Source organism: Gnatocerus cornutus, chromosome 5, assembly GCF_029298725.1.
Source record: "Gnatocerus cornutus isolate USDA-ARS CGAHR chromosome 5, icGnaCorn1.1, whole genome shotgun sequence".
NCBI classification, from domain to species: domain Eukaryota; kingdom Metazoa; phylum Arthropoda; class Insecta; order Coleoptera; family Tenebrionidae; genus Gnatocerus; species Gnatocerus cornutus.
In genome coordinates, this window is record NC_142237.1 from 12876129 (window position 1) to 12898980 (window position 22852).

General features: G+C 36.4%; 5 protein-coding genes across 8 annotated transcripts; 4 read left to right on the top strand and 1 right to left on the bottom strand.

Moving 5' to 3' along the window:
• The first annotated feature begins 317 nt into the window (after positions 1–317).
• Positions 318–5850, top strand: LOC148174697 (DNA (cytosine-5)-methyltransferase PliMCI-like). The gene is made up of 19 exons (XM_088036902.1): positions 318–340; positions 404–497; positions 550–603; positions 660–689; positions 746–810; positions 866–1124; positions 1172–1621; positions 1674–1796; positions 1844–2258; positions 2315–2556; positions 2600–2781; positions 2830–2983; positions 3036–3270; positions 3323–3517; positions 4154–4311; positions 4360–4903; positions 4947–5268; positions 5313–5539; positions 5584–5850. Exons 1-19 carry the CDS (start codon positions 318–320, stop codon positions 5781–5783), a joined length of 3972 nt encoding a protein of 1323 aa, XP_087893028.1. The 3' UTR covers positions 5784–5850.
• Positions 5789–11389, bottom strand: Rrp5 (Ribosomal RNA Processing 5). Its single transcript, XM_088035484.1, has 17 exons — positions 11210–11389; positions 11028–11153; positions 10819–10980; positions 10488–10764; positions 10269–10435; positions 9570–10219; positions 9259–9517; positions 8984–9209; positions 8202–8443; positions 8022–8150; positions 7759–7969; positions 7587–7703; positions 7359–7539; positions 6715–7300; positions 6536–6664; positions 6227–6485; positions 5789–6177 (listed from the first exon to the last, which is right to left on the bottom strand). The coding sequence occupies exons 1-17, from the start codon at positions 11294–11296 to the stop codon at positions 5858–5860; spliced, it is 4128 nt and encodes a 1375-aa protein (XP_087891610.1). The 5' UTR covers positions 11297–11389; the 3' UTR covers positions 5789–5857.
• Positions 11390–13335: 1946 nt separating this feature from the next.
• LOC148174699 (uncharacterized) lies at positions 13336–13882 on the top strand. The gene is made up of 2 exons (XM_088036707.1): positions 13336–13425; positions 13479–13882. Exons 1-2 carry the CDS (start codon positions 13410–13412, stop codon positions 13763–13765), a joined length of 303 nt encoding a protein of 100 aa, XP_087892833.1. The 5' UTR covers positions 13336–13409; the 3' UTR covers positions 13766–13882.
• A 345-nt stretch (positions 13883–14227) lies between these two features.
• Positions 14228–14866, top strand: LOC148174700 (histone-lysine N-methyltransferase SETMAR-like). Its single transcript, XM_088036903.1, has 2 exons — positions 14228–14270; positions 14343–14866. The coding sequence occupies exons 1-2, from the start codon at positions 14228–14230 to the stop codon at positions 14864–14866; spliced, it is 567 nt and encodes a 188-aa protein (XP_087893029.1).
• A 3858-nt stretch (positions 14867–18724) lies between these two features.
• LOC148174701 (juvenile hormone esterase-like) lies at positions 18725–22818 on the top strand. Of its 4 annotated transcripts, none has more exons than XM_088036584.1 (10): positions 18725–19074; positions 20482–20677; positions 20725–20868; positions 20916–21252; positions 21297–21499; positions 21547–21721; positions 21817–22010; positions 22063–22225; positions 22362–22491; positions 22539–22818. In XM_088036584.1, exons 2-10 carry the CDS (start codon positions 20483–20485, stop codon positions 22744–22746), a joined length of 1749 nt encoding a protein of 582 aa, XP_087892710.1. In that variant the 5' UTR covers positions 18725–19074; position 20482; the 3' UTR covers positions 22747–22818. The 4 variants fall into 4 exon arrangements, with proteins under 4 accessions (XP_087892710.1, XP_087892709.1, XP_087892711.1 ...); XM_088036583.1 differs by having other exon boundaries at positions 18725–19053; XM_088036585.1 differs by lacking the exon at positions 18725–19074 and adding an exon at positions 19824–19988.
• The last annotated feature ends 34 nt before the right edge of the window (positions 22819–22852 follow it).

A 22852-nucleotide genomic window follows, 5' to 3' on the forward strand; every position in this document is an offset into this window, starting at 1 on the left:
TTGTCCACTTTGACAGTTAATTTTTTATTTAAAGTTGTAATCTTGATAAATTAGATTTGGCAATTTTAATCTAACACGGTTGTCCCCTGGAATTTGACATGTAAACTGCTGTGCATCAAAATTAAATTATTAATTAGTGCAGCCTTTAAACGTGTTCCAAGGAAAGTTAAATTTCCCTTAGATGGGACTGCTGTTTAAAAACGGTAACAAACAAATTGAATTTCGACACATTACATTGACAAAATTTATACGATCTTTTTTTGTACCCCAAATCCCACACCACCAAAGAAACATTTGCAACAGGAACAAATTACGCGATGAAAATTTTAAAATTGGTGACGTTGGGTGGACATTTGCAGCCTAAACCGAGAGAGAATTAATTTCATAACCTCCAAATTTACAGTTGTCAATTTGACGAAACAAAAAAATTATATTTCGAAGAATGTAATTCTCTTGATTACATTTTCGATTACATTGACGTAAACGCTTCTCTGAATGTTTATTCCGTCGCGCTTATGAGCCTTTCCCCAGAAAAAAGTTTCGTTTTAGGGAATAAAGTTTCGTTTGGTTGGTCATATTCTTAAATTAAATTGTAGCGCCAATGTAACCTTAAACTGTTTCAAGAATATTGTTTTAGTGGTTAGAAAGTGCTGTTGCAGCGATTTGATCTTTACTTAAGAGTTCCTGAAGTTTATTATAACATAACCAAATAACTGTGATGTATTCCTCGACTTCGAACGTTTAGACTAGGGGAGACAATAAAAACGACTGCAAAAACTTAAAAGCTGCAAAAATGAACACCGGAAAAAGGTAAATTATGGGTTAATAATACTAAATTTTGATTAGTTACCCGTCTCACTTAAAGATCTCTTCAACTTGAGTCAAATGAAAAGCAACGAAAACCGAAGAAACGCAAATTCAACAAGAGAACTGAAGAGGAAGATGCAACAGCTAAACCAGAAAAGTGTAACATTTGTAGGCAGCACCTCCACGATATCAAGCTCTATAGTGGTCATTTGAACAAGTCCTGTGAGGAATTTGTAGCGTTAACAGACGACAGATTATCTTTATTTACTGGTGATGAAGAGAGTATTCCTGAAGGAGATGAGTTACCAACCCACAAGGTTACCACTTTCAGTACCTTTTACTTATATTACTTTGATCTTTTCAGGTCACTCAATTTAGTGTTTATGATGAAAAAGGGCACTTGTGCCCATTTGATTCAGGTTTGGTTGAAAAAAATGTTTTACTTCATGTTTCTGGATATATCAAACCCATTTATGAAGAAGACTCCTCTTCAAACAACGGAATACCAGCCCATGGTATGGGCCCCATTAATGAATGGTACATAAGTGGGTTTGATGGAGGAGAAAAATCTATCCTTGGGATTGTTACTGCTTATGCACAGTACATACTGATGGAACCGTCAGAAGAATATGCTCCTTTTGTTGAACTCCTTGGGCAAAAAATTACGTTAGTTAAAGTAGTCATGGAGTTCCTCTTGGATCGTTACGTGGAGGACCCTACATATGAGGATTTATTAGAGTACTTGGAAGCCTCAGGAAAATCCAACTTAACTGAAGACTTTTTGCTGCAACATGCCCAGTTTGTTTGTGATCAGGTTCTGAAATCTTTAATCTCTTAATTAGTAGTAATTCTCCACATTTAACCAGATATACAGTTACGACCAGGCAGGGGAGGAGAACTTGCTGTTAATTGTCACCCCATGCGTCCGCTCATTGGTCACTTTAGCCGGCGTCACATTTCGTAATCGGAAAAAAATGAGACAAACTGAAGTAAAAGTAAACAACTACACTAACTGATCTTAATAAAATTGTTCCAGGGAAAAACTACCAAGAAACCATCCTTCACCAAAGCCTGCACTACCTCCTTAGTTAGATCAATCTTTGAAAACTTCTTCCCTGACCAGATTGAAACTCAAGACAAAAAAGGACCAAAGAAACGCAAATGTGGAGTCTGTGACGCCTGCCAAGCCTCAGATTGTGGTAAATGTAGCAACTGCAAAAACATGGTAAAGTTCGGTGGTAGTGGAAGAGCCAAACAAGCTTGTAAACTCAGAAGATGCCCCAACATGGCAGTTGAAGAGGTTGAACTATCAGAAGACGAAGAAGAAGAGGGAAAGAATCCCGTGAGGAGGAAAAGCAGTTCTATCAGAAAAAGTGTGAATAAGGTGGAGTGGCGTGGTGAGCCAGTTTTGACAATCAAAGGGCGCTCGTTTTACGACGCTTGTCTTGTGGGTAGGTTCTTAGTAAAATTACAAGAACAAAGTGTTATTTGTTACAACTTATTCAAGGCGGGACGGAAACCCGCACCGGCGACTTCGTCATGCTAAATTCCGAAAAACCAAACGAGCCTCTGTCTATTGGTAAAGTGGAGTACATGTACGACAAGTTCCCTCAAGGCCCCACAGTACATCTCTCCATTTTATACAGAGGCAACGACACAATTTTAGGAGAGACCGCCAACCCTCAGGAATTATTTGCGGTGAATGTCTGTGAAGATGCTCCTCTTGGTTGTATTATAAGAAAAGCTGAAGTAAGTAACAATCTTTTGGGGTCATTAAGTAAAACAATTTTAGGTCGTGCATAAGAAACCACCGAAAGACTGGTTTGAGTCAGGCGGTACTGAACCACAACCTCCACCAGAAGATGATGGACACTCTTTTTACATATCCAAAGAATACAACTTCATTACTGCGACATTTACTGATTTTGTTGACAGAAATCTGAAAACGGAACTAAATACATGCAGCAATTGTTTGTATGTTAATCAATTTCCGACTTCTTTTTTAAAACTGTTGTTTTGTAGACTAGAGAAAGCGAAGAACAAACACGAAACGCCATTCATAGATAACGAGGATGTTTTTTGGCGAGAAGAAACGTACCGTGTTGGAACCACTGTTTTTCTTAATCCAACTGCTTACGATTTTTCGTCACATTTGTATGAAACTAATAGCGATAGTGTAATTATTTCATTCTTGAAGTCTGATAAAGTCCACATTTTTATTGCTTTAGATAAAGAGTGTCGACGAATCAGTGTACACTGAATACTACAGGAAAACGATAGACGTGAAAGGTTCCAACCAGGATACACCTGAACCGTTTAGTATCGGACTAATCCAGGATATTTGGACCCATAAACGGGATATTAAGATAAAAGTTAGGATATTCTATCGACCGGAGAATACCAAAAGTGGTGTATTTTTAGCCCACCAAGCTGACATTAACACCTTGTATTGGACGAATGAATGTAACCATTGAGATTTCGAGCTTTTCTTTCGATAATCCCCCAATTGTTTTAGTCACGACAGTGTCGTTTAAAGAGGTTGTTGGCAAATGTTACATAATGTACTGCGATATCATTGAGTTACCAACTAACTGGCCTGATGAAGGACCATATCGATTCTATTTCACCGAAGCCTACGACCCCACCACATACAAATTTTACGAGGTGCCATCCGAAGCAAAGAAAATCGGTTATGCCGGCAAAGGAAAAGGTTTGCTACCAAATATTTAAATAATTTTGTGGTACAGTAGAACCTCGATTATCCGGATCACCGATTTTAAAAAAAACGCGAATTCGACACTTGGCCGCCATTAAGAAAAAAATTGTACCTATCAAACAACAATTACAAAGTATTAAAAAAAAACTTATACAGATGTCCCAGAACTCGTGACCCAGAGAAAAAAGGCTTATGGAGGTAACAATTCTGAACCAAAATTTCGTAACAAAAATTTTTTAGCTGAAAAATAATCGAGATAAAACGAAAAAACGGTAGCCAATCCCGAAGCAGAACCCAATTTGAAAATCGGTAATTATGGACACAAACTATCATTCATTGGTCAGATGAACATTACACTCTCGTTGCCTAGGAAATTGGGATGTACTTTTTCTCCACCTCTAGAATAAGCTATCGGGATTGGTTGTTAATTTTTTATCCTTTCTCGAATACTGTTAAACTTAAGCAATTTTTGTTTTAAAATATACCGTCTGATTTACTGTCGGCACCTCCCCTTGTTCTCTGGGTCATGAGTTTTGGATATTTTTTTGCGTTTCTGCATATCTTCTATTATCCGGATAACCTCTGCAACAATTAGTCCGTATAATCGAGGTTCTACTGTAATTCCTTCAGTAGGTAAGGGTAAAAGCAAGTCCGCTAAAACGTCCCATGAACAACCCCCCGTTTGGGAAAAACTCGAGCGACCGCTGCGATGCATGGACGTGTTTGCTGGGTGTGGAGGTCTGTCCAATGGGCTCCACCAAGCGGGGATAGCCGAGACCAAATGGGCGGTAATAACTTCTTCTTCTATGATTTTTAAATTCAATGAATTTCGTTAGATTGAGAAAGAGCCCGCTGCCGCCCAAGCCTTCAAGCTAAACAATCAAGACTGTCAAGTCTACACCGACGACTGTAACAACTTCTTACAGAAAGTAATGGCAGGGGAGACGAAAACTTTCCCCGGCAAAGGCGAGGTGGAAATGTTAGTCGGTGGTCCTCCATGCCAGGGCTTCTCAGGAATGAATAGATTTAATGCTGGGCAGTATTCGTTGTTCAAAAACTCTTTGGTTGTTTCGTATTTAAGTTTCTGCGACTATTACAGACCGAAAGTGTTTGTCTTGGAAAATGTAAGAAATTTCGTGACGTTTAAACGAATGATGGTCTTGAAATTAACAATTCGATGCCTTCTGGAAATCGGTTACCAAGTCACGTTCGGAGTGTTACAAGCTGGACATTATGGGATCCCCCAAACGCGGCGACGGTTAATTCTGATTGCCGCTGCTCCAGGATATCCTTTGCCGAAGCTGCCGGAGCCACAACATGTGTTTAGTAAAAGAGGTTGCCATTTATCTTTCGCGTTTGATGGAGTCCGGTACACAAACGGTACGTTTTTGAGTGTTGTCTTGTAAATAATTAGTCATTTCAGGGAACATTTGGAAGGAATCAGCACCGTACCGGACAATTTGCGTGAGAGACGCGATTTCCGATCTACCGGAGATAAAGAATGGATCGAATTACACCGAAATACCTTACGATGAAACCCCAATCTCTCACTTCCAGCGACGAATGAGAGACTCCGATTCGAGCGAGTTTCTGATTGACCACGTTTGCAAAGAAATGGCTCCGATAGTCGAGGCCAGAATTGCGCAAATTCCCGAAATACCAGGCTCGGATTGGCGGGATTTACCCAATATTTCAGTCCCATTGAACAATGGGACCATGACCAGCAAACTGAACTATCCATATTTGTAAGTGAAACAACTATGTTATTTGTTAATAAAAATCGTTTTAGCACAAAGAGGCAGAAGCTGGGCGAACCCAATCGTGGCGTTTGTCAGTGTGCTCTTGGTTCCGGTTGTGACCCATCGGACCGCCAAGTCAATACCTTGATACCATGGTGCCTTCCTCACACCGCCGACAGACATAACCATTGGGCTGGTCTTTATGGTCGTCTTGAATGGGACGGATATTTTGGTACAACCATCACTAATCCAGAACCAATGGGAAAACAAGGAAGAGGTAGCGATTATTCATTTTTTATTGTTATTTAACACCTCTTTTAGTTCTTCATCCCGAGCAAAATCGCGTTGTGAGTGTTCGAGAATGCGCTCGATCTCAGGGATTTCCGGATCATTTTAAATTCCATGGAACTGTAATGGACAAACACAGACAAGTGGGAAATGCAGTTCCGCCCCCGCTAGGAAAGGCGATTGGAATGGAAATAAGAAAAGTTTTGGCCAAAGTTGGTTCACAAGCAAAGTGAGCGCCAGTTGTGTGATTTGATTTTTTTTTTATTTTTATGGGCAGAATAAAACGTTATTTCGTTAAAATGGCAGTTTACAAATTTGTAACATACGCTTTCGCCAACTCTTTCACCTTCTCGACACTTTCTTCAGTCCCGTGTTGTCTCTCAAAGTTAATATATTTCTGGAAAAGAATCTTCATCGTTTTAGCACCAAACTTCTGACCGACGGCCCTCTCGAGAATTTTTCTGGCGCAATCTATGTTTTTTCGCTTGACCAATTGATCCACGTAAATACTCCAAATGTTAACTTTGGAAGGATAAGCGTTTAAGATAGTTTCAAAGTACGCAATGGCTTGTTCCAGGTCGCCCAGTTGAAATTCCATGATTCCAAAGCGTAAAATTAAATCAAATTCTGGAAGAAAGATTGTCATTGTTTTTAAGGATCAGTTTTCGTTCCTTACGTCTTTTTTTGTCCAAAATGGATTTGATGGCCGCTTCTTTAATGTTGCGTGCTTCTTTGAACATCTGCAGGGAGTAGTATATTCGACCAACTTCCAACCACATTTTGGAGTTGTGCTTTTCTTTCGCTCGCAACTTTCTTATTTTTTCTTCCATTTCCACTAACTTCCCTGACGTCGCAAACAGGTTTATCACACTCAAGTAGATTTCCAGAGAGTCGTTGTATCTCACAGCGTCTTCAAACACTGTCTCGAACGACTCCTAAAAATGGAAGTAATAAATTTCCGTTATTAAAACAAAGGACTCGATACCTTCGTTCCATACATATTCTCCAAATTAAGCAGTGCCACCCAGATATTAAATTTTTCTTTAACCAAAGTCATATTAACCGTTTCTATGGCTCGTTTTCCCACAGCTCTAGCTTTATCCAACTCGGCCGCCTAAAATTCAGTTTAAAAACTCCACCGGGGAAACCTTAAAATAAACTTACCGCAACATGCATTGCCATGTACTGCAGCCACAACTCAGACGAATTCGGATTCGCTAACAACTGTCGATCAAATTGCTCAGCAGTTTGTGGAATTGTCGGTATATCTGCTAGTTGCTTCTCGATTTGCGAAATTCGTGCCTCTTCTTTCTTTGCAGCCTCGGCGCTTTCTTGTGGCGTCAGTTTTAACCGTTTCTTAGGATGCATGGTCTCCTCTTCCTCGTCATCCGATGACGAAGAGTCGTCTTCAATACTTGCTTCGTCTCTGGAAATGTAGAAGGACTGAGCTCCGGGAAGCACGGACTCGAGGTTTTCGGTACTATTTGGTTCGTTGACAGGTGATGATGGACTCTTTGTGGGAGTCGCTTCTTCGTCTGATACTTCAACACTTTCGACGTCTTCGTCGGATTCTTGACCACTTTCCGGTACATCTTCGTCTGACGGTTCAGCACTCTCCACTGTATCTTCGTCTTCAGAAGAACTTTGGTTGGCTTCTTCAGGTTTGGGTTGCTCTAGTTTGGGAGGTATTTTCGGGATTTTTGTCGCGACGCCTTTTCCGAGGACACCAACAATTTTATTTCCCACTTTTCTGAAAAAAGAACGTTCTAATTTAGCCCTGAACCCGGAAAATTTCACCCAATACACACCTGCAGATAACAATCTTCATTTTTTTAGAGTGCGATTTGGGCTTCTTATTCAACTCTAATGGCAGGTACACAAACTGCTTGTTGCAATCTTTATCGAGCAAAACCCCAATCATGTAAAATTGAGTGACCAATAGGAAATTTGCAGTACATGATGAACCAAACGATTTGTTAACTGAACCATCTGTAAACAGATATGTAAATATAAATAAACAAAGGAAGTTACAATACCTTGGACTTGATTAATTTTCTGTATCAAATTTCTTTTGCTGCAAAGTTCCACGCATTGCTCCGACAAATTAAAGTCTATTAGCACGGCATTTAGCTGTTGGCCCACCTTACTACCAGCTGCAAGAATACAAAAGTTATCCACCTTCACAGAAACAGTTTGTGTGAAATTTACGTTGTGTTAGATGACTACGGATCACGCCTTTACCACCTTTGCGTAAAGTAACAATATGGTCGCCGTTTTCATTGATATTTTCGATTGTACAAGTCATATGTGTACCAACTTTTCCGACTTTCCATTTGGTGTAATCGTTATTGTTCCGAGTGAATACTGTGGTAGCAAACTCAACATCTTGAAGAAGTTGATCAAATGTGTCTTCTGAATCCTACACAAATGTTAAAAATAGTTTCAATCAAACATAACTAAAGAATACTTACATGAGATGGCTTTTCAAATATAACAGACAAAGTTAACTCTCTGTCTCGATAGTTTACATTCAAAATCTTGCACAAGATAGTTTTATGTTTCTCAAAAGTCAGTTGCACCCCTTTCTTAGTGGTATAGTTCTGAAATTTTCAAAATTACGCATCTTTTTGCGTGCTAGAGGTCATACGTACTTCTTTTGGAATAAATATATTTTGACTATAATCCTTTATAGGTGATGAAACAAAGATGCCATCCTCAGTTTCCTCTTCAAGGTAGCACCTTAAATCCATGTTTTTTTTGAGGTCATTTAGTTTATACACTTTCAGAGACTTGTTATGAAAAGCAACAGATTCTCTTCTGCTCGCCACAACTTCTGTATCTGTACTTTTGATGGAAATCAAACTTTTTATTCGATCTCCTGGTCGATACATTTCTGAAATAATTAATAAATTAACGAAACCAATTTTACATTATTTAATGATTATTACGCAGTAAAATTTATATTCGGCTAGGGACTGAATTATCCAAGGTTGGCAACATTGTCCGGACACACTAGATCCAAAGTTTAAAAGCGGCGCGATTACAAACGGCGTGTTCTCGTGTTCAAAAAAAAACCGTAGCAAAAACAATGAAAAACGCGATGTTCGATTGTTTTTGTGTTCTCAACGTGTTCTTCAGTATTATTTTGGTTTCGGTTTCGCAAATTCGACGTGTTCAACAAAGGTGAGCGGTCTTTTTGAAATCTTTCAGATCTTTTTTACTTAAAATAGAGCTTATTGCTATCACTCCACTGTCAGTAAATCAGGCTTGTTCCAAAAGAAATATTTAACTAAACTGTTGGCTTCTACGCATGTTATATTTGCATCAAGGTCAAACTCTTGTACTGCCAACTGTTGGCGATAAAAATTGCCGAGAACTGCTGCCAACTTTTCGTTGAGTGAAACTGATCTCTCGTTAATTTATGGATACTTACTGAGTACGATCTGACTTAATTCAAAATTGTGACACAAATGGGCCACCGGAATGAAAGCCTCCACCCATTTTTGGGACGTGTTGATTTTGATACCATTAGAATTGACTTCTGAGATTATACCACCAAAACTCTCCCCGACACCCATTCTAGTCTGATATAATATTTGAGGGGGTTGTAAAGACAGGCGGACCTCCTTTTCTTTAATATCCAAAACCCACACAGTAACCTGTGAACAAATTTTATTTATGCGGCCATTTGAAAATATCCAAACTCACGGCTTGTCCTATGAAGAAATATTTTTGAGGATTCATTAGTTGCCCTCTGTTGCCAACATTCAGTGTTTTATTAGAGAGCCACCCTTTGACGTCCCCAAAAAATTCGATTCTCGCTCCTGATATACTTGTCTGGATTACAACTCCTACATAGTTGGAGTTGATCTCTGCTTCGTCTTTATTTGATAAGCAAGTTCTGCATTTGATTAAATCCTGTTTTAAAGTGAAGACTGGGTTTTTCCCCTGTGGCATTTTTAAAACCCTAAAACCTTCAAATTAGATTTTAATTATGAATAAATATTGCAACCAAAAACCTTGCTTCGACTTTCATCCCTGGCGAAAATTTCGTCTTCACCGTCTTATTATATTCGCTGTTTGATAAGTGCATGTTGGGTACAAACCCTCGCACGTGTCCACTCTTAACAACCAAACCACTGGAAAGGATTTTCTCAACAGTTACTTTTAATATCAGCCCCATTTCGAGATCCTTCATGGTAAAAACCTTTTCTTTTAGAATTTGCTTCTCACACGTACAAATATACGACTGTTGCATGTAATTATAATCTAGTATTCTACAGTCGTGCCTGCTACCAACAGGAAACTTGTTTTTAACAGCTTGAAAGACATCAACATTTCCGTCTTGTGGTACAGTGTTTACTAAACGCTTATTTGTAACAAAACCAATTGCAGTTTTCCCCAACTGTAGATATAAACCTCCGGGGGCTGAGGATATAACATTCGCAGTAATGATTTTTCCTATTTCAAGTTGAGGTCCTTGTAGTTTGTCAAGACCACGCATTGTAAGGTAAGTTACTTTAGTAATGGGCTCTATGAATAAAACGTATGCAGTCAGAACACTTCCTTCTGTTAGTTTCGCCAGGTTGACTTCAGGGGACAGTTGCGTTTGGTCTATGTAGCCGAAACAGTTGTTCAAAAAACGACCTTTCACTCCATGGGTTGAAATCTAAAAAAATCGAAAAATTTAGCAAGTAAAATTGGTTAAACTGTCTTACCTCTTCAATTGTGAACTTGACGCAACTCCCAGGAATTGTATCACTCAAAGTCAACTCATGCATTTGGTATCTGTGTGTGTTTTCGATTTTTGTCCCCACAGTCAAAACCGTCGCGGAACTTGAAGCCGCGACTTTATGAACCACGCAGTAAAACGGTTCTCCTATTTCTACAGAAAAGCAGCTTAGAACAGACTCTCAACGTTGTTAGTCAAACTTTACCATATTTTTTGCCATTAGGAACGTTTTTAAAAGGCAAAAATACCCTGCAATTCTTCACACCAACTGTTAGCTCATATCCATGATCAAGTTCTGAAACTGCATTGGCCCAAATAGTCTCCCCTTTTTTAAAGGAGTAGTGCTGCTTGTTTGCATTGATTTCTCCAGGGTTAGTAGAGGCTTGTACTGCATGTCCTTTTTCTGTCTTTTCCACTGAGAGAATTTTTACTGGCATCAGTTGACCCACACTTATAATCTTCCTCAAGGAAACATCATATGACTAAAATTAAGTTGTTTTGTCACGTTTGACTAGTTTAACTTGGAAAGTACTCACTCCTTTTCCCGATTTCAGTATGTTCGTTAAAACTTTATTAAAATCATCTGAAATCTGATTGATTGTAACAATCCCATGGGTGAGACCAGGGAACTCAACTTGGAACGTTAAGTTTGTTATATGGCGAACACAACTCAAGACAATCATTCCTTCTTCCATTTTCTACAAATGATAGCTCAATTTGAGAATCATAAAGTGTTAAAACAAACCGCATAAGTAAGAGTTCCTTGGAGTTTTAACGAAAGTTGCCAATCTTCATTTCTTTCACTAACTGTGCTTTCGTGGTGGTCGTGTTTTACCCTTTTTGGTCTGCTTTTCGCTTCCACATGAAACAACTAGAATTGGGGGGTCAGCATGCCAGAAACTTTTGAGAAGAAACTAATGTACTTACATTTTCTTCGCGTTTTCGTTTCGGTACCTCGACAATTTGCGGTTTTCTTCCTCCGCGGGGAAAATTCATGTTCTCTGTTGTAATCATAATTAAAAAATAAACGCCTCGTGGTTTACGAACATTTCAAACTTCGGACATAACCTAAAAGATGGGTTGGGCGGTTGGGCGATCGATGGCGCCAGCATCAAAGACGTTTGAGGTACAGTTCGTCCAACGATCTGTTGCGGTTACGGCTTTGACTCTTTAATAGTTTGCAAACTACCCTAAACATTATTTCACGAGAAATACAATGGCGCAAACTGTTTCTGTCATCTGTCGTAGATACGGAGATGTTTAGCTTTAAAAAATTGAATTGAAAAACTAACTTCAACATTCCGAAACATTAAACGGCTCTAACTAAAGTCCGTTTTTTTTTTAAAAACCACCAAAACCGCAATTTTTCCCTGCATTACAACCGGCAACGTTGCCTAGAGAAATTTTTGGTGAAAAAAAGTTGTAAAATTTTTGACATTTCTGAAAATTGGGCAGTGTTTTCGTTAAAAACGTTTCTTTTACAGCCTGTTGGATTGCAAATCAAATGATTTAATAGTAAAAAGACTCGGCACAGCTTGAAAGGCCGTTTTGTGTAATCAAATTGTCAATTAGGCAGTTAACCTATTTGATTTTATCACCAAAAAGTCACCATCGACGACGTTGCCGGTTGTAAAGTGGTGGGAGAGTGCGGTGTTGGTGGTTTTTTAAAGTTCAAGTACCCACAAATGATGACATTCTCCTACGAGAGATGGCACAATTTGAAATGTAAATGTTACAGTTGAATTTGATTTTTTATAGTATCATTTTTGTTTGACCATGATGCTCTTGTGGAGTACTACTACTGATCAATAGGATGCGCTGTTTTGGGGAGTGAGGTACAGTGAAGTGAGGTACGGTGGAGTTATTTAAAGTATTTAAGTTATTTAAAATGGTCACATGAAAGAATAGAAATATAATTGAAGGGTTCGGGCGTAAAAAATAATTTTCGGATTTGTTATTTTATCCATATTTTTATGCGTTAGAATATGCAATGAGTTATACTACAACTCCAAAAGCAGCTCTTTTAAATATTAGTTTTTTATAATTGAATAGTGTTACGCAACAAAGATCCAGCTACTGTTGTCTAAAAACGGAGATTATGGCTATTCAAGCCTTAATTTTACCGATTCTGTAGTGCAAAACTGCAGTAATTACACTGATGTAGCACGTCAGTGGGCAATAAGCTAATAAGCTTTAAGAATTTTAGGTCCATATGAGACTTAACAGATGGCGGAAGAGGTACATCAATTTTTTTTTGTGGGCTAAATCTTTGTTGCATAACACCATTCAATTATTGTACTGATATTAATCACGACCTGCTGTATATTTGCGACCTGTGCATTTGTGCAGTTCGACTGTTTCTCCGCATATGCTTTGGAGGCCGCCACTGCTCGGGCACTTTTGGGAATATTTTACCATATTGGGTTTATTACCAACATTGTTTTTGACATTTCAAATTTTAAGTTTGAATTTTCAAATTATTACACGTTGTTTGTTGCTTTTTCAAGTTTTCGTTGTGTGCTCTGTTTACGATTGTTACTTTGTTCTACGTTTGTGTTTTTTGTGGCTCTCAAAAGTCAAAAATCTTACTAACCCCAAAATTCAATTTGTCAACAATGTCAAAAGCGCCCGAGCAGCAGCGCCCTCCTCGGCAATAAAATGCGTTTTCTCGGAAACATTCTTGATACGCATTAATCAAACACTTTAGATGAGAAAGTTCCCCTAAGAGAGCCGGGATTAAATTTGGAAGGTTTGAAACTTTGCTAAAACTTTCCCCCACAATTGTGAGATACCGCTGCGGTCGCTGCAAATGCCACGTGAATGATTCTAATGATTCTGATTGGCCGAACTGGTTGCTAGGAGCATTGAGTCGTTATGGTTGTTACAAACTTACAAACTGCGCAGACAAATGTGTGGTGTTGTCACATTATCATTCTCCAAAACGTTCAAATCAGTTGTAAATCCGAGCCCAAGAATTGATTTAACACTAATTGAAGCCAGAGGACATCAATTTTCTACATTACGTACATCAGGTCCAGGTACCATCATCAGCTATAAAGAATAAACAAACTGAACTGTTTTCATCGGGAATGAACAAGTTCTCTATTAACAAAATATCGAAGATAATATGCCAGGAAAGAAAGGTATACTAAAAATAATGATTCCCTAAACCGAGTTAACACATTCAATTATCTAGGAATAAACAAGAGATTCTCTTGTCCAGATGAACAGACACAAAATGGAAGGATGAACGCTCAAAATAAAGGACAATGTAAAGTTTTGAGATGTGGACTTATACATAGATGGATAGACCAGAGTTCTAGCGAAAAATCGCCAAGAAGAATGAATAACGAAACCGATAATCAATCAACAGGAAGAAACTGGAAAATGTTATCAGTGAATGGATCACACCGTGGGAAAACTAATCGTTTGCAAGATTGGCTGTTCCCAACATACATAAAACTATTCAAGAACATCAGTTAAAGTGCAGTGTACGTACTACTAAGAAATAAAAATTACAACAGCGATTTTTGGGTTATTTGATCTTAAGTGAAACTACAATAAAAATAATAGTAATACTAATCGTAATTCAATTTTAATTCTCCCCACAAACACTTTGGCGCTAGTGTTTTCATTCCGCCTACTACACCGTACTTACTCATCTAAAGTGTTTGATTTATGCTTGATACGGGAAAATGAGATTTTGCACAGGCCGTATATAACACTTCGGTCAAAAAGTCCCGGGACTAACCCACAATTGGTTTCACAATTAAAATTTATAAGTATGCGATGGATAGTTTTAACCTTCAAAAGGCACGTGTCAAAATTTCATGACATTTTGACTATTAATTTTCAAGATATTGAAGTTTTTGTGAAGCTACTTTTGATATTTTCAAAATAATGGAAAAAAGCGAATTTAGAGTGCTTATTAAACATTGTTTTTTGATGGGAAAAAATACCGTTGAAGCTCAGCAATGGGTTGAAAAGTGTTAGGGGGAATCTTCTCCATCGAAAACAACAATTTGTTGGTGGTTTGCTGAGTTCCAACAGGCCCCTACAGACACTGATGACGCTCAACGCGCTGAACGTCCAAAAGAGGTCACAATACCAGAAAACAACGAAAAAATCCTTAAAATTGTTTTGGACAACCGGAAGGTAAAGTTGCAGGAGATAGCTGACACCGTAAAGATTTCGAAAGGCAGTGTCTACAATATTTTGCATAATTATTTAGACATGAAAAAAATATTTTCCAAATGGGTGCCGCGCTTCCTTACCGACGAACAAAAACAACAACGTGTTACTGAATCCGAGCGTGGTTTGGATTTGTTTACCCGAAATAAACGGGAATTTTTGCGTCGGTATGTGACAATGGACGATGCATGGATACACCACTACACTTCAGAATCAAAACGGCAATCAGCTGAGTGGAGAGCAGAAGGTGAAAGTCGTCCAAAACGACCAAAAACGCAACAGTCGGCCGGAAAGGTTATGGCTTCCGGATTTTTGGATGCACATGGTGTAATTTTCATTGATTATCTTGAGAAAGGAAAAACCATTAATGTGAATATTACTCAATGCTATTAAACCGATTAAAAAACAAAATCAAGAAGAAACGGCCCCATATGACGAAAAAGAAGGTGCTGTTTCACCCAGGTAATGCGCTGTGTCACAAGTCAATGGTGACAATGGCGAAACTACAAGAACTGGGCTTCGAACTGCTGCCGCACCCCCCATATTCTCTTGACTTGGCCTCCAGCGACAATTACCTATTCGCAAATTTGAAAAAGATGCTAAAGGGAAAAAAATTTGGAACAAATTGTGAAGTTATATCTCAAACAGAAATTTTTTTTGAAGACCTTGACCAATCATTCTACAAAAAAGGGATCGAAATGTTAGAAACGCGTTGGACGGAATGTATAACTCTCAAAGGAAGCTATGTTGATAAATAAAGTTAAATTTTTCAAAAATTGTACTTTTTTACTAGTTAGTCCCGGGACTAATTGACCGAAGTGTTATACAGGAGGTCGTGATATTAACTTTTCATTTTTTGAAATATTTTTCGGCTCTTTGTAACTTAACATGTTTTACGTCCAAACCTTTCATAACATAAAAGTAGGTACACCACACTATGACACTAAACATATTAATTTTTATACTTTAATAAAAATTATCAATGTTTACATTCATACATAGAGAATCAATGCTTTGTGAGCATACAAGATTAATTCGTTTAAATTTAATTGACAAAAAGTGCTTATTGCTGCAGATGTCCAAGCATCAACAATTACTCATATGTATTTGGAAGCACAAATTCTTAGACGACATTTTTCTAACATTTAAAAAAAATGAAGTTTTACACTATTGACGACAACGAAATGTGTACGGCAAATTGTCTATTTATGACAATTAATGACAGTAGTTAGTTGAAGTCGGCTAAACATTGAAAGTCGAAAAAACAAGAGCCATTGCAAAATTTGAAGATAACCAGTCGTCAAGAGCAGTGGCTGCTGATTAGTAAGGGTTGTATAGCTGATATAAAATGTTTAGAGAAAAATAAAAAAAAAAAGTCACTGCTCAAACCCTCATTTACATTATGGAAATTAAAAGAAGAAGAAAAAAAAATAAGAAAAAAATACAAATTAAAACTAACTTTCTTATAGGATAAATTAGAACATAATAATACATGGTCCGGCAACACTTATGGACACCCCCAAAGTCGCCTTTAATTTCAAAGATAAAAATGTGCAAATTTACATAAAATCTGACGCAAAAAATTGTTTTTTTTTTGAGTTGAGTTGAATAATTCAAATTCTTTTCAGCATAACTACAATAAAAATATATCAATTTTTATTTTAAATCTAATACAAATAGTGTGTAAAATTTGATAAAAAAAACCTATGAACTTAGTTTTGAAAATTTCAAACTACATTTATTGTACATTTATTGTAAGAAGGTCAATTTCAATTAACGCGGGCGTGTTTAATTTTTCAGGACCCTACAAATTGTTAAATAACATCAAAAAGAGCACAATTTAATTTTACGATTTAAAGGGTAGATGACATTTGTGATAGAAGATGTTGACATTTGGTATAAAAGTAGTTTCCAATTTTGACTATAAATTTGAAAACTAACTTGATAAAACAGCATTTTTGTTTCTCATGAAACATTGAAAACAATTTGCATAAATTACAACTAAGATATTAAAAAAAATCAAAGATTGGTTCCACAAACTCTCACAAATCGCTAAAAATTACATTTTTAAAGCGAGCGTCGCAGCCGCTAAAACTATTAGCTAGATTTTTCTGCACCTTGCACAAATATTATGAAAGGAAGAAATACAAACAGTAGCAACTTTAAATAAGTTTTTGTCTCTGTCAACACATGCATCTTTGGGCTAAAAATAAACCTCCAGTCGAATATATAATTTTTTCTGCATTTCGTAAGAACAAGGAATCTGTCAACAAGGCAACGAAAGCGCATTCTAATATAAGATAAAAAAAAATATTTGAATTATTTCCAGGCCGTTTGGGGACACCACTTCCTATAGTATAGTTTTTGATCGAAATGTGTCATAGTATCCCAGCTTTAATTTTTTTTTTCCGACTATTTTGTGCTACAAAGTGTATTTGTTAGATTCTAGTTTATGGTAAATATATGAAAGAAATATTTAAATAACTTGTATATTGAAAAAAAAGCAATTATAGTAGATATTAACAAAAGTTATCAAAAAATACATATATCTTAAAAACTGTAAATTCAAAAATTATAAAAAAAATTCCCATATTTTTCTGAGTCTGCAAGGCAAGTCATGTTAAAATTTGAAGTGAATCTAACCACCAGTTTAAAAGAAAACAGCTAAAAAGTACCTAAAAACTAAGTTTTTTGAAATTATCTTAAAAACCGCAGGATAGATTTTTTTTAAATTTTATGTGATGATTTAGAATAAAATTTTACATCTTCAGGTTTTTTTTCAAAATTTTTGAATTTACCGTTTTTGAAAAAGGGGGTGCACTTGAACCTTCATAAAAAACGGACTTTACGTTATTTGTTGTCGTACGTCAATTTTGGACCCGTATTTGGAGTCTACGCAAAATTCTGCATAATGTGAGCTTAAATAACGCAAGTTTTCTCCAAAAATAAGCGAGTAATTGATCGCAGAAGTTTGACATGAATTTTTTATTTCGGCAAAATCAAATTTTCGACTGTGGCTAAAATTTTAAAAACGATTTCTAAGCTAAAACAACGCAAAATCAACGATGGTTAAAACCGTTTCTTTCGATTTGTCTTAGTTTTCAAGATAGTGAGCAAAGACGGTTTTGAACTTCCAAAAATTTGCCCTCTGGCGACTACCGAAAAAATTCGGCCGGTTTTGGATTCTACGTGGCATTCTGCGTAAAATGAGCCTAAATAAGTTGAGTTTGCTCCACAAATAAACGACATATATTAACAAAAATCTGTTTCCAGGAGATCATTTTGGGGTGATTTTTATTTTTTTTTTTAACAAAACGACGTTTAATATCTTTGAGTTATACATCAATCAAAGAAACAGCTTGAAATCTACCAACTGGCCAAATCTCAGATCGGTAGGTAAAATAGTTTACGAGTGGAGGCCAAAAAAGAAAAAACTGAAAAATTTTCATCGATGAATCGGAAATTTTTTTCGCAAAAAACCAAACATTGAATTTTTGGGTTTTTGAGGGCGTATTCGAAAGAAAATGACCCGAGAAAAACGGTGGCGCAAACCGTTTTTTTATCTGTCGTAGTTTTCACGATATTTAACTTTAAATATTTGAAAAATAAAACTCAAACTTTTGAAACTTTAATCGGTCATAACTCAGTTATTTGTTGCCCCACGTACATTTCGGATTTTAAATCTGCGGAAAATTCTGCGGAAAACGAGCTGTATAACGCAAGTTTTCTCCAAAAATAAGCAAGATATCGACCGCAGAAGATTGACACTTTTAATCATGAAATTTTATAAGGAATGCATTAAAACCCGCTTTTAAATTACGTTTTTATCAAGAAAAGCAAAAGAATAAAACAAATGTGCTTATCACCGTAAGTCAAGGCTTCTTCTTTGATCAAGTTAATTCCAATTCCAGAAATTTTTGCGATTATTTTGCATGTTTGCATAATTTGTGTCAGACACGTGGAGTTGAAACAGTAGGTATAATAAATTATTATCAGCCGATTGATTACGTATTTACATTTAGCACAGCAATAACAAGGACGATAAATTATGAAGTGCTAAAAAAATTGCGACAAGTACGTGGCTATTTATAGTATGACTTAATTTAATTAGGCATTTACATTTTAATAACAAATCATATTGATAATAAATTAATATATACAAAATATACTTTTTTTTAAATTAGAGATGATTGCAAGAACACGAGCGGGTGATATGAAATTTAATGAGAATTTATTAATTATGAGTTACGCCAGTGAAATGTGCAGCAGCTAAACCTCAAAATTATCAGAGGTTATCGTAAACTTTTTTGTCTTTCATTATTGTACCTGTCGATGAAGATAAAATTATTATTTGCGCATTGTTTTATCAATTTTTCATTGCAGCATAAGTTGAAGATTACTGCGATTACTGCGATTAAATTGTGTGAGAGTGAAATGTGCAATATCTGAATAAGTTTGTAATTTATCACAGGTTATCGCTGATTTTTAGTGTTCGAACCTCATTATTGTACCTGTCAATGTTTGGTGTGGTGTGTTAATTTTACCTATTATCGTGAGGAACAATTATTCACTCATAGAAAGTAAGATTACAAGAATAGCATGTAAGTTTTTATTAGTCACCGTTTTTTTTTTATTGACTATTCCATCTACATGTTTTTTTGAGCACAACGTTAACAATTATTTTGGTCAGAAATCTGAAAGTATTAATTTTTACTTATTTAAATGTATCTATAATATGTCCCTGTGTATCTTAAAGGGCTCTTATCATGGTGGAGATAAAACAGTTACAATTTTGCAAAACCCAATTTTAAATTGTACAATTTACAAGTTTTTTTTTGTTGTGTACTCTTAAGTAAAATAATATTAAAATAACAGAACAGATTTCAAATTTTTAAGTGTGTTTTGTCAAAATTTAAATTTTCCCTATTTGTTTGTCGCTATAATACATAATTATTTTATATAACTATATCATTATTTATTGAATTAATTACACGTCAAAAGCGCAATAGTTCCAAGAGAATTTTATCTGCTTGAACATATTAAGTAATTACTATTTTTGTTGCTTTTGTATTTACAAATTAAACACATTCCAAGGAGATTAAATACAAATAATGATAATAAAGGCTGTTATTGTTCCTGCAGATAATTTTTCTTGGCGCCAAATTTAAAACGCGTCTCTGTGATTGGTCGTTCAGAATTTTCAAAAATACCTATATATACACAGAGAGTACCAAAAATCAAAACAAATTTCCGGTAACAAAAAATGTTTTTTATAAGAATAAGACAAAGTAAATTACGTAATAAATTAGGATTTTATAGAACGGAAACTACCTGTCTTGCCAAACAAGACAATTTAAGTGGTTTTTAATTACTGTATTTGGGTCCATTTTTTGCATTGTGTTAATGTGATAATGTATTCTTAATGGCAGTCAAGGTAAGGTAAGGTAGAACAAGGCAATGCAGTTGTGTAGTACCGAACAGATAGATTTTATCGAATTTGTTTGTGGAAAACAAGGTAAGGATGACCTCGTTACATTTTTAAATTAATAAGTCTTGATAAAAAACCAATCGGTTCCATCAAAACGGACAGTGCTTGTGTGACCGGTTATCAAATTTTATAATAATCGGTGCTCAGGTAAATATCATGGGTCATACATTCAATTTGTTCATTTTTAATCTTACAATTAGTGATGATCAAAATAATTGTACCCTCCAGTGTAACAATAAAAATAGTTGAATAACCAAATTATACCTTTTGGACCAAACGCCCTTGATAACTACTGGTATAATAAATTTATTTGATTAAAATAAAAATTAATAGAATATGCGTTGCATTTGCCAAACCAGTTTTATTTATTGATAAGAATAATTACTGAAATAAATATTTCAAGAAAGTAGGTACGTAAACAACAAGAATTATTATACCAGAAGAGTCGAGATTTATTAAAAAAAACTTTATTGAACAGACCTCGAATTATTTAAATTTTTCTCAAATGATTTTTGTTCAGAATGAAAATTGTCACAATATTGGTTCTTGTCTGCTGCACAAAACTCGCTTGCGCTTATGCCCCTAAAATACCAGTAGTATACACGAAGAATGGACCAATTATGGGTTCAATGGAAGTCTCAAGAGGAAAACGAGAATATCTGTCATTTAGAGGTATCCCATATGCAAAACCACCCATTGGAGATTTGAGGTTTAAGGTAAGTCATAATTCGCCCACAAGAGACACTGAAAAACATTCCTTAAGGCTCCGGAACCCGTTGAACCTTGGAGTTTTGCCATCAATGCGACGAAGGACGTCCCCTATTGCATCCAAAAAAATTATTTCTTTGCCAACCCACGTGTAGAAGGCCAAGAAGATTGTTTATATTTAAACGTCTATGTTCCAAAGGTAATGAATTAATTACCCTACTTTACATATTCACGATATATTTTAAGGCCGAATGCAAGTCCTCTTTACCGGTGATGGTTTTTATCCATTGGGGAGGCTTCTTAGCGGGTCGTGGAAGCAGTGACATTATCGGCCCCGAATATTTCATGGACAGAGACGTTATCTTAGTAACATTCAACTATCGCCTAGGAGTGTTCGGTTTCTTCTCAACTTTAGACGACGCCGCCCCTGGAAACTTCGGACTAAAGGACCAAGTCTTGGCACTAAAATTTGTCCAAGAGAACATCGACTGCTTCGGTGGTGATAAAAACAAAGTTACCATCTTTGGACAAAGTGCAGGGAGTGGAAGTACTAGTCTCCATCTAATTAGTCCGGGCTCTAAAGGTACAATCAAACCAACTCGAGGAGTTTTTACAACATTATTTCAGGTCTGTTTCATCAAGTTATTAGTCAGAGTGGTACCACTTTGGACTTATGGGCCAGACCAGGAAACGATTTTCAACCACCAGTGATTGGTGCTCTTGCTAAATTTACAAATTGTGACGAGAATTTGGGAAATAACACGAATTTGGTTAATTGTCTACGGAAACTGGAGGCAACAGATCTTGCAGAGACTGCCGACAAATTCAAAGTATTGATAGTTGGTGGTTGTTTTTACACTTAATGCGATAATTTTAGTACTTTTCTGTTGATCCTCTGACTCCTTACACTGTGGTTGTCGAAAAAAAATCACCGGCTAATCCTAATCCGTTTTTGACCAAAGATCCTTTGGCATCTCTGCAAGCGGGTGAATTCCAGAAACTCCCATGGATAGTGGGCGGTGTGCATGACGAAGGCATTCTTCGAGTTGGCCGTATGTATAATAATTGAAATAATTCCGATTTTTTTCGTTTAATTGGGACCCCACGCACGTTGTGTTTCTTTTGTTTATATGATTTTATGTTTCAGCATTGTTAAGACAACCTGAGACAAGGAGTGCCTTTGTTGCAAATTTCTCCACTCTAATATACCCAATGCTGTTCCTTCAACTGAGTGCCGGAGAGAACGCGCAAGATCTGTTTGCAAATATTAGTAAATTTTATCTGGAAAATAAAACAACTATAGATGTTGATGACCCGAAGAGTGTACAAGGTTTTATTAATGTAAGTTTCCTTCTTTTCCACACGTTAAATTCAGCGAATTTTGTATTTCTAGTTGTATTCCGATCGAGCTTTTCTCTATGGAATTTATCAAGCCATCAAGTTACAATCCCAAAAAGGCCACAAACCCATATGGGTGTACAGTTTTAATTACAAAGGACAGTATTCCTATGGCGATAAGTTTGCAGCCACAAACGACAACATTCAGTTTGATTGGGGTGGGTAGTAGGTACAGTCAACAGCAAAAGAAATGAGTTGATCCACGATGATAATGAAGCATTCCGCCATTGAACTCGTTTCTTTTGCTGCTGACTGTATGTTCGAACTGTTGGTTTTGACCAACTGAGGTTTTAGGAGTAAGTCACTGTGACGATTTATTGTACCTCTTCAAAACACCAGCGCTCTTCCCTGACTTAACAAGTACAACGGACTTACAAACGAGTGAGATTTTATTAACGCTGTGGACAAACTTTGCCCATCATGGGTAAGTACAAGAAATGGAATTAAATTAGTAATAACAACATGTTTCAGTGATCCCGATCCGTTTCAAGAGTTTAAATGGAAGAGCCTGAATTTTTCAAATGTTGATAAGATAAGAAATGCGGATTTAAACGTGTTCAATATCGATGGAAATAGCGGAACTGCTGAACTTCAGTATCAGACTAAAAATGGATTTTTCGAAGATCGAATGGCGTTTTGGGAAAACCAAAACATTGCTGAGAACATTCCTGGATTATAGTAGCTCCTATTGTGTTTTCATTTTGTATTTTTTTACCAGTTACACATTTTTTATATACAAAAGTAGATAACCGGTCTGCAATTATTTCTTTGTCTCCTAAAAATCC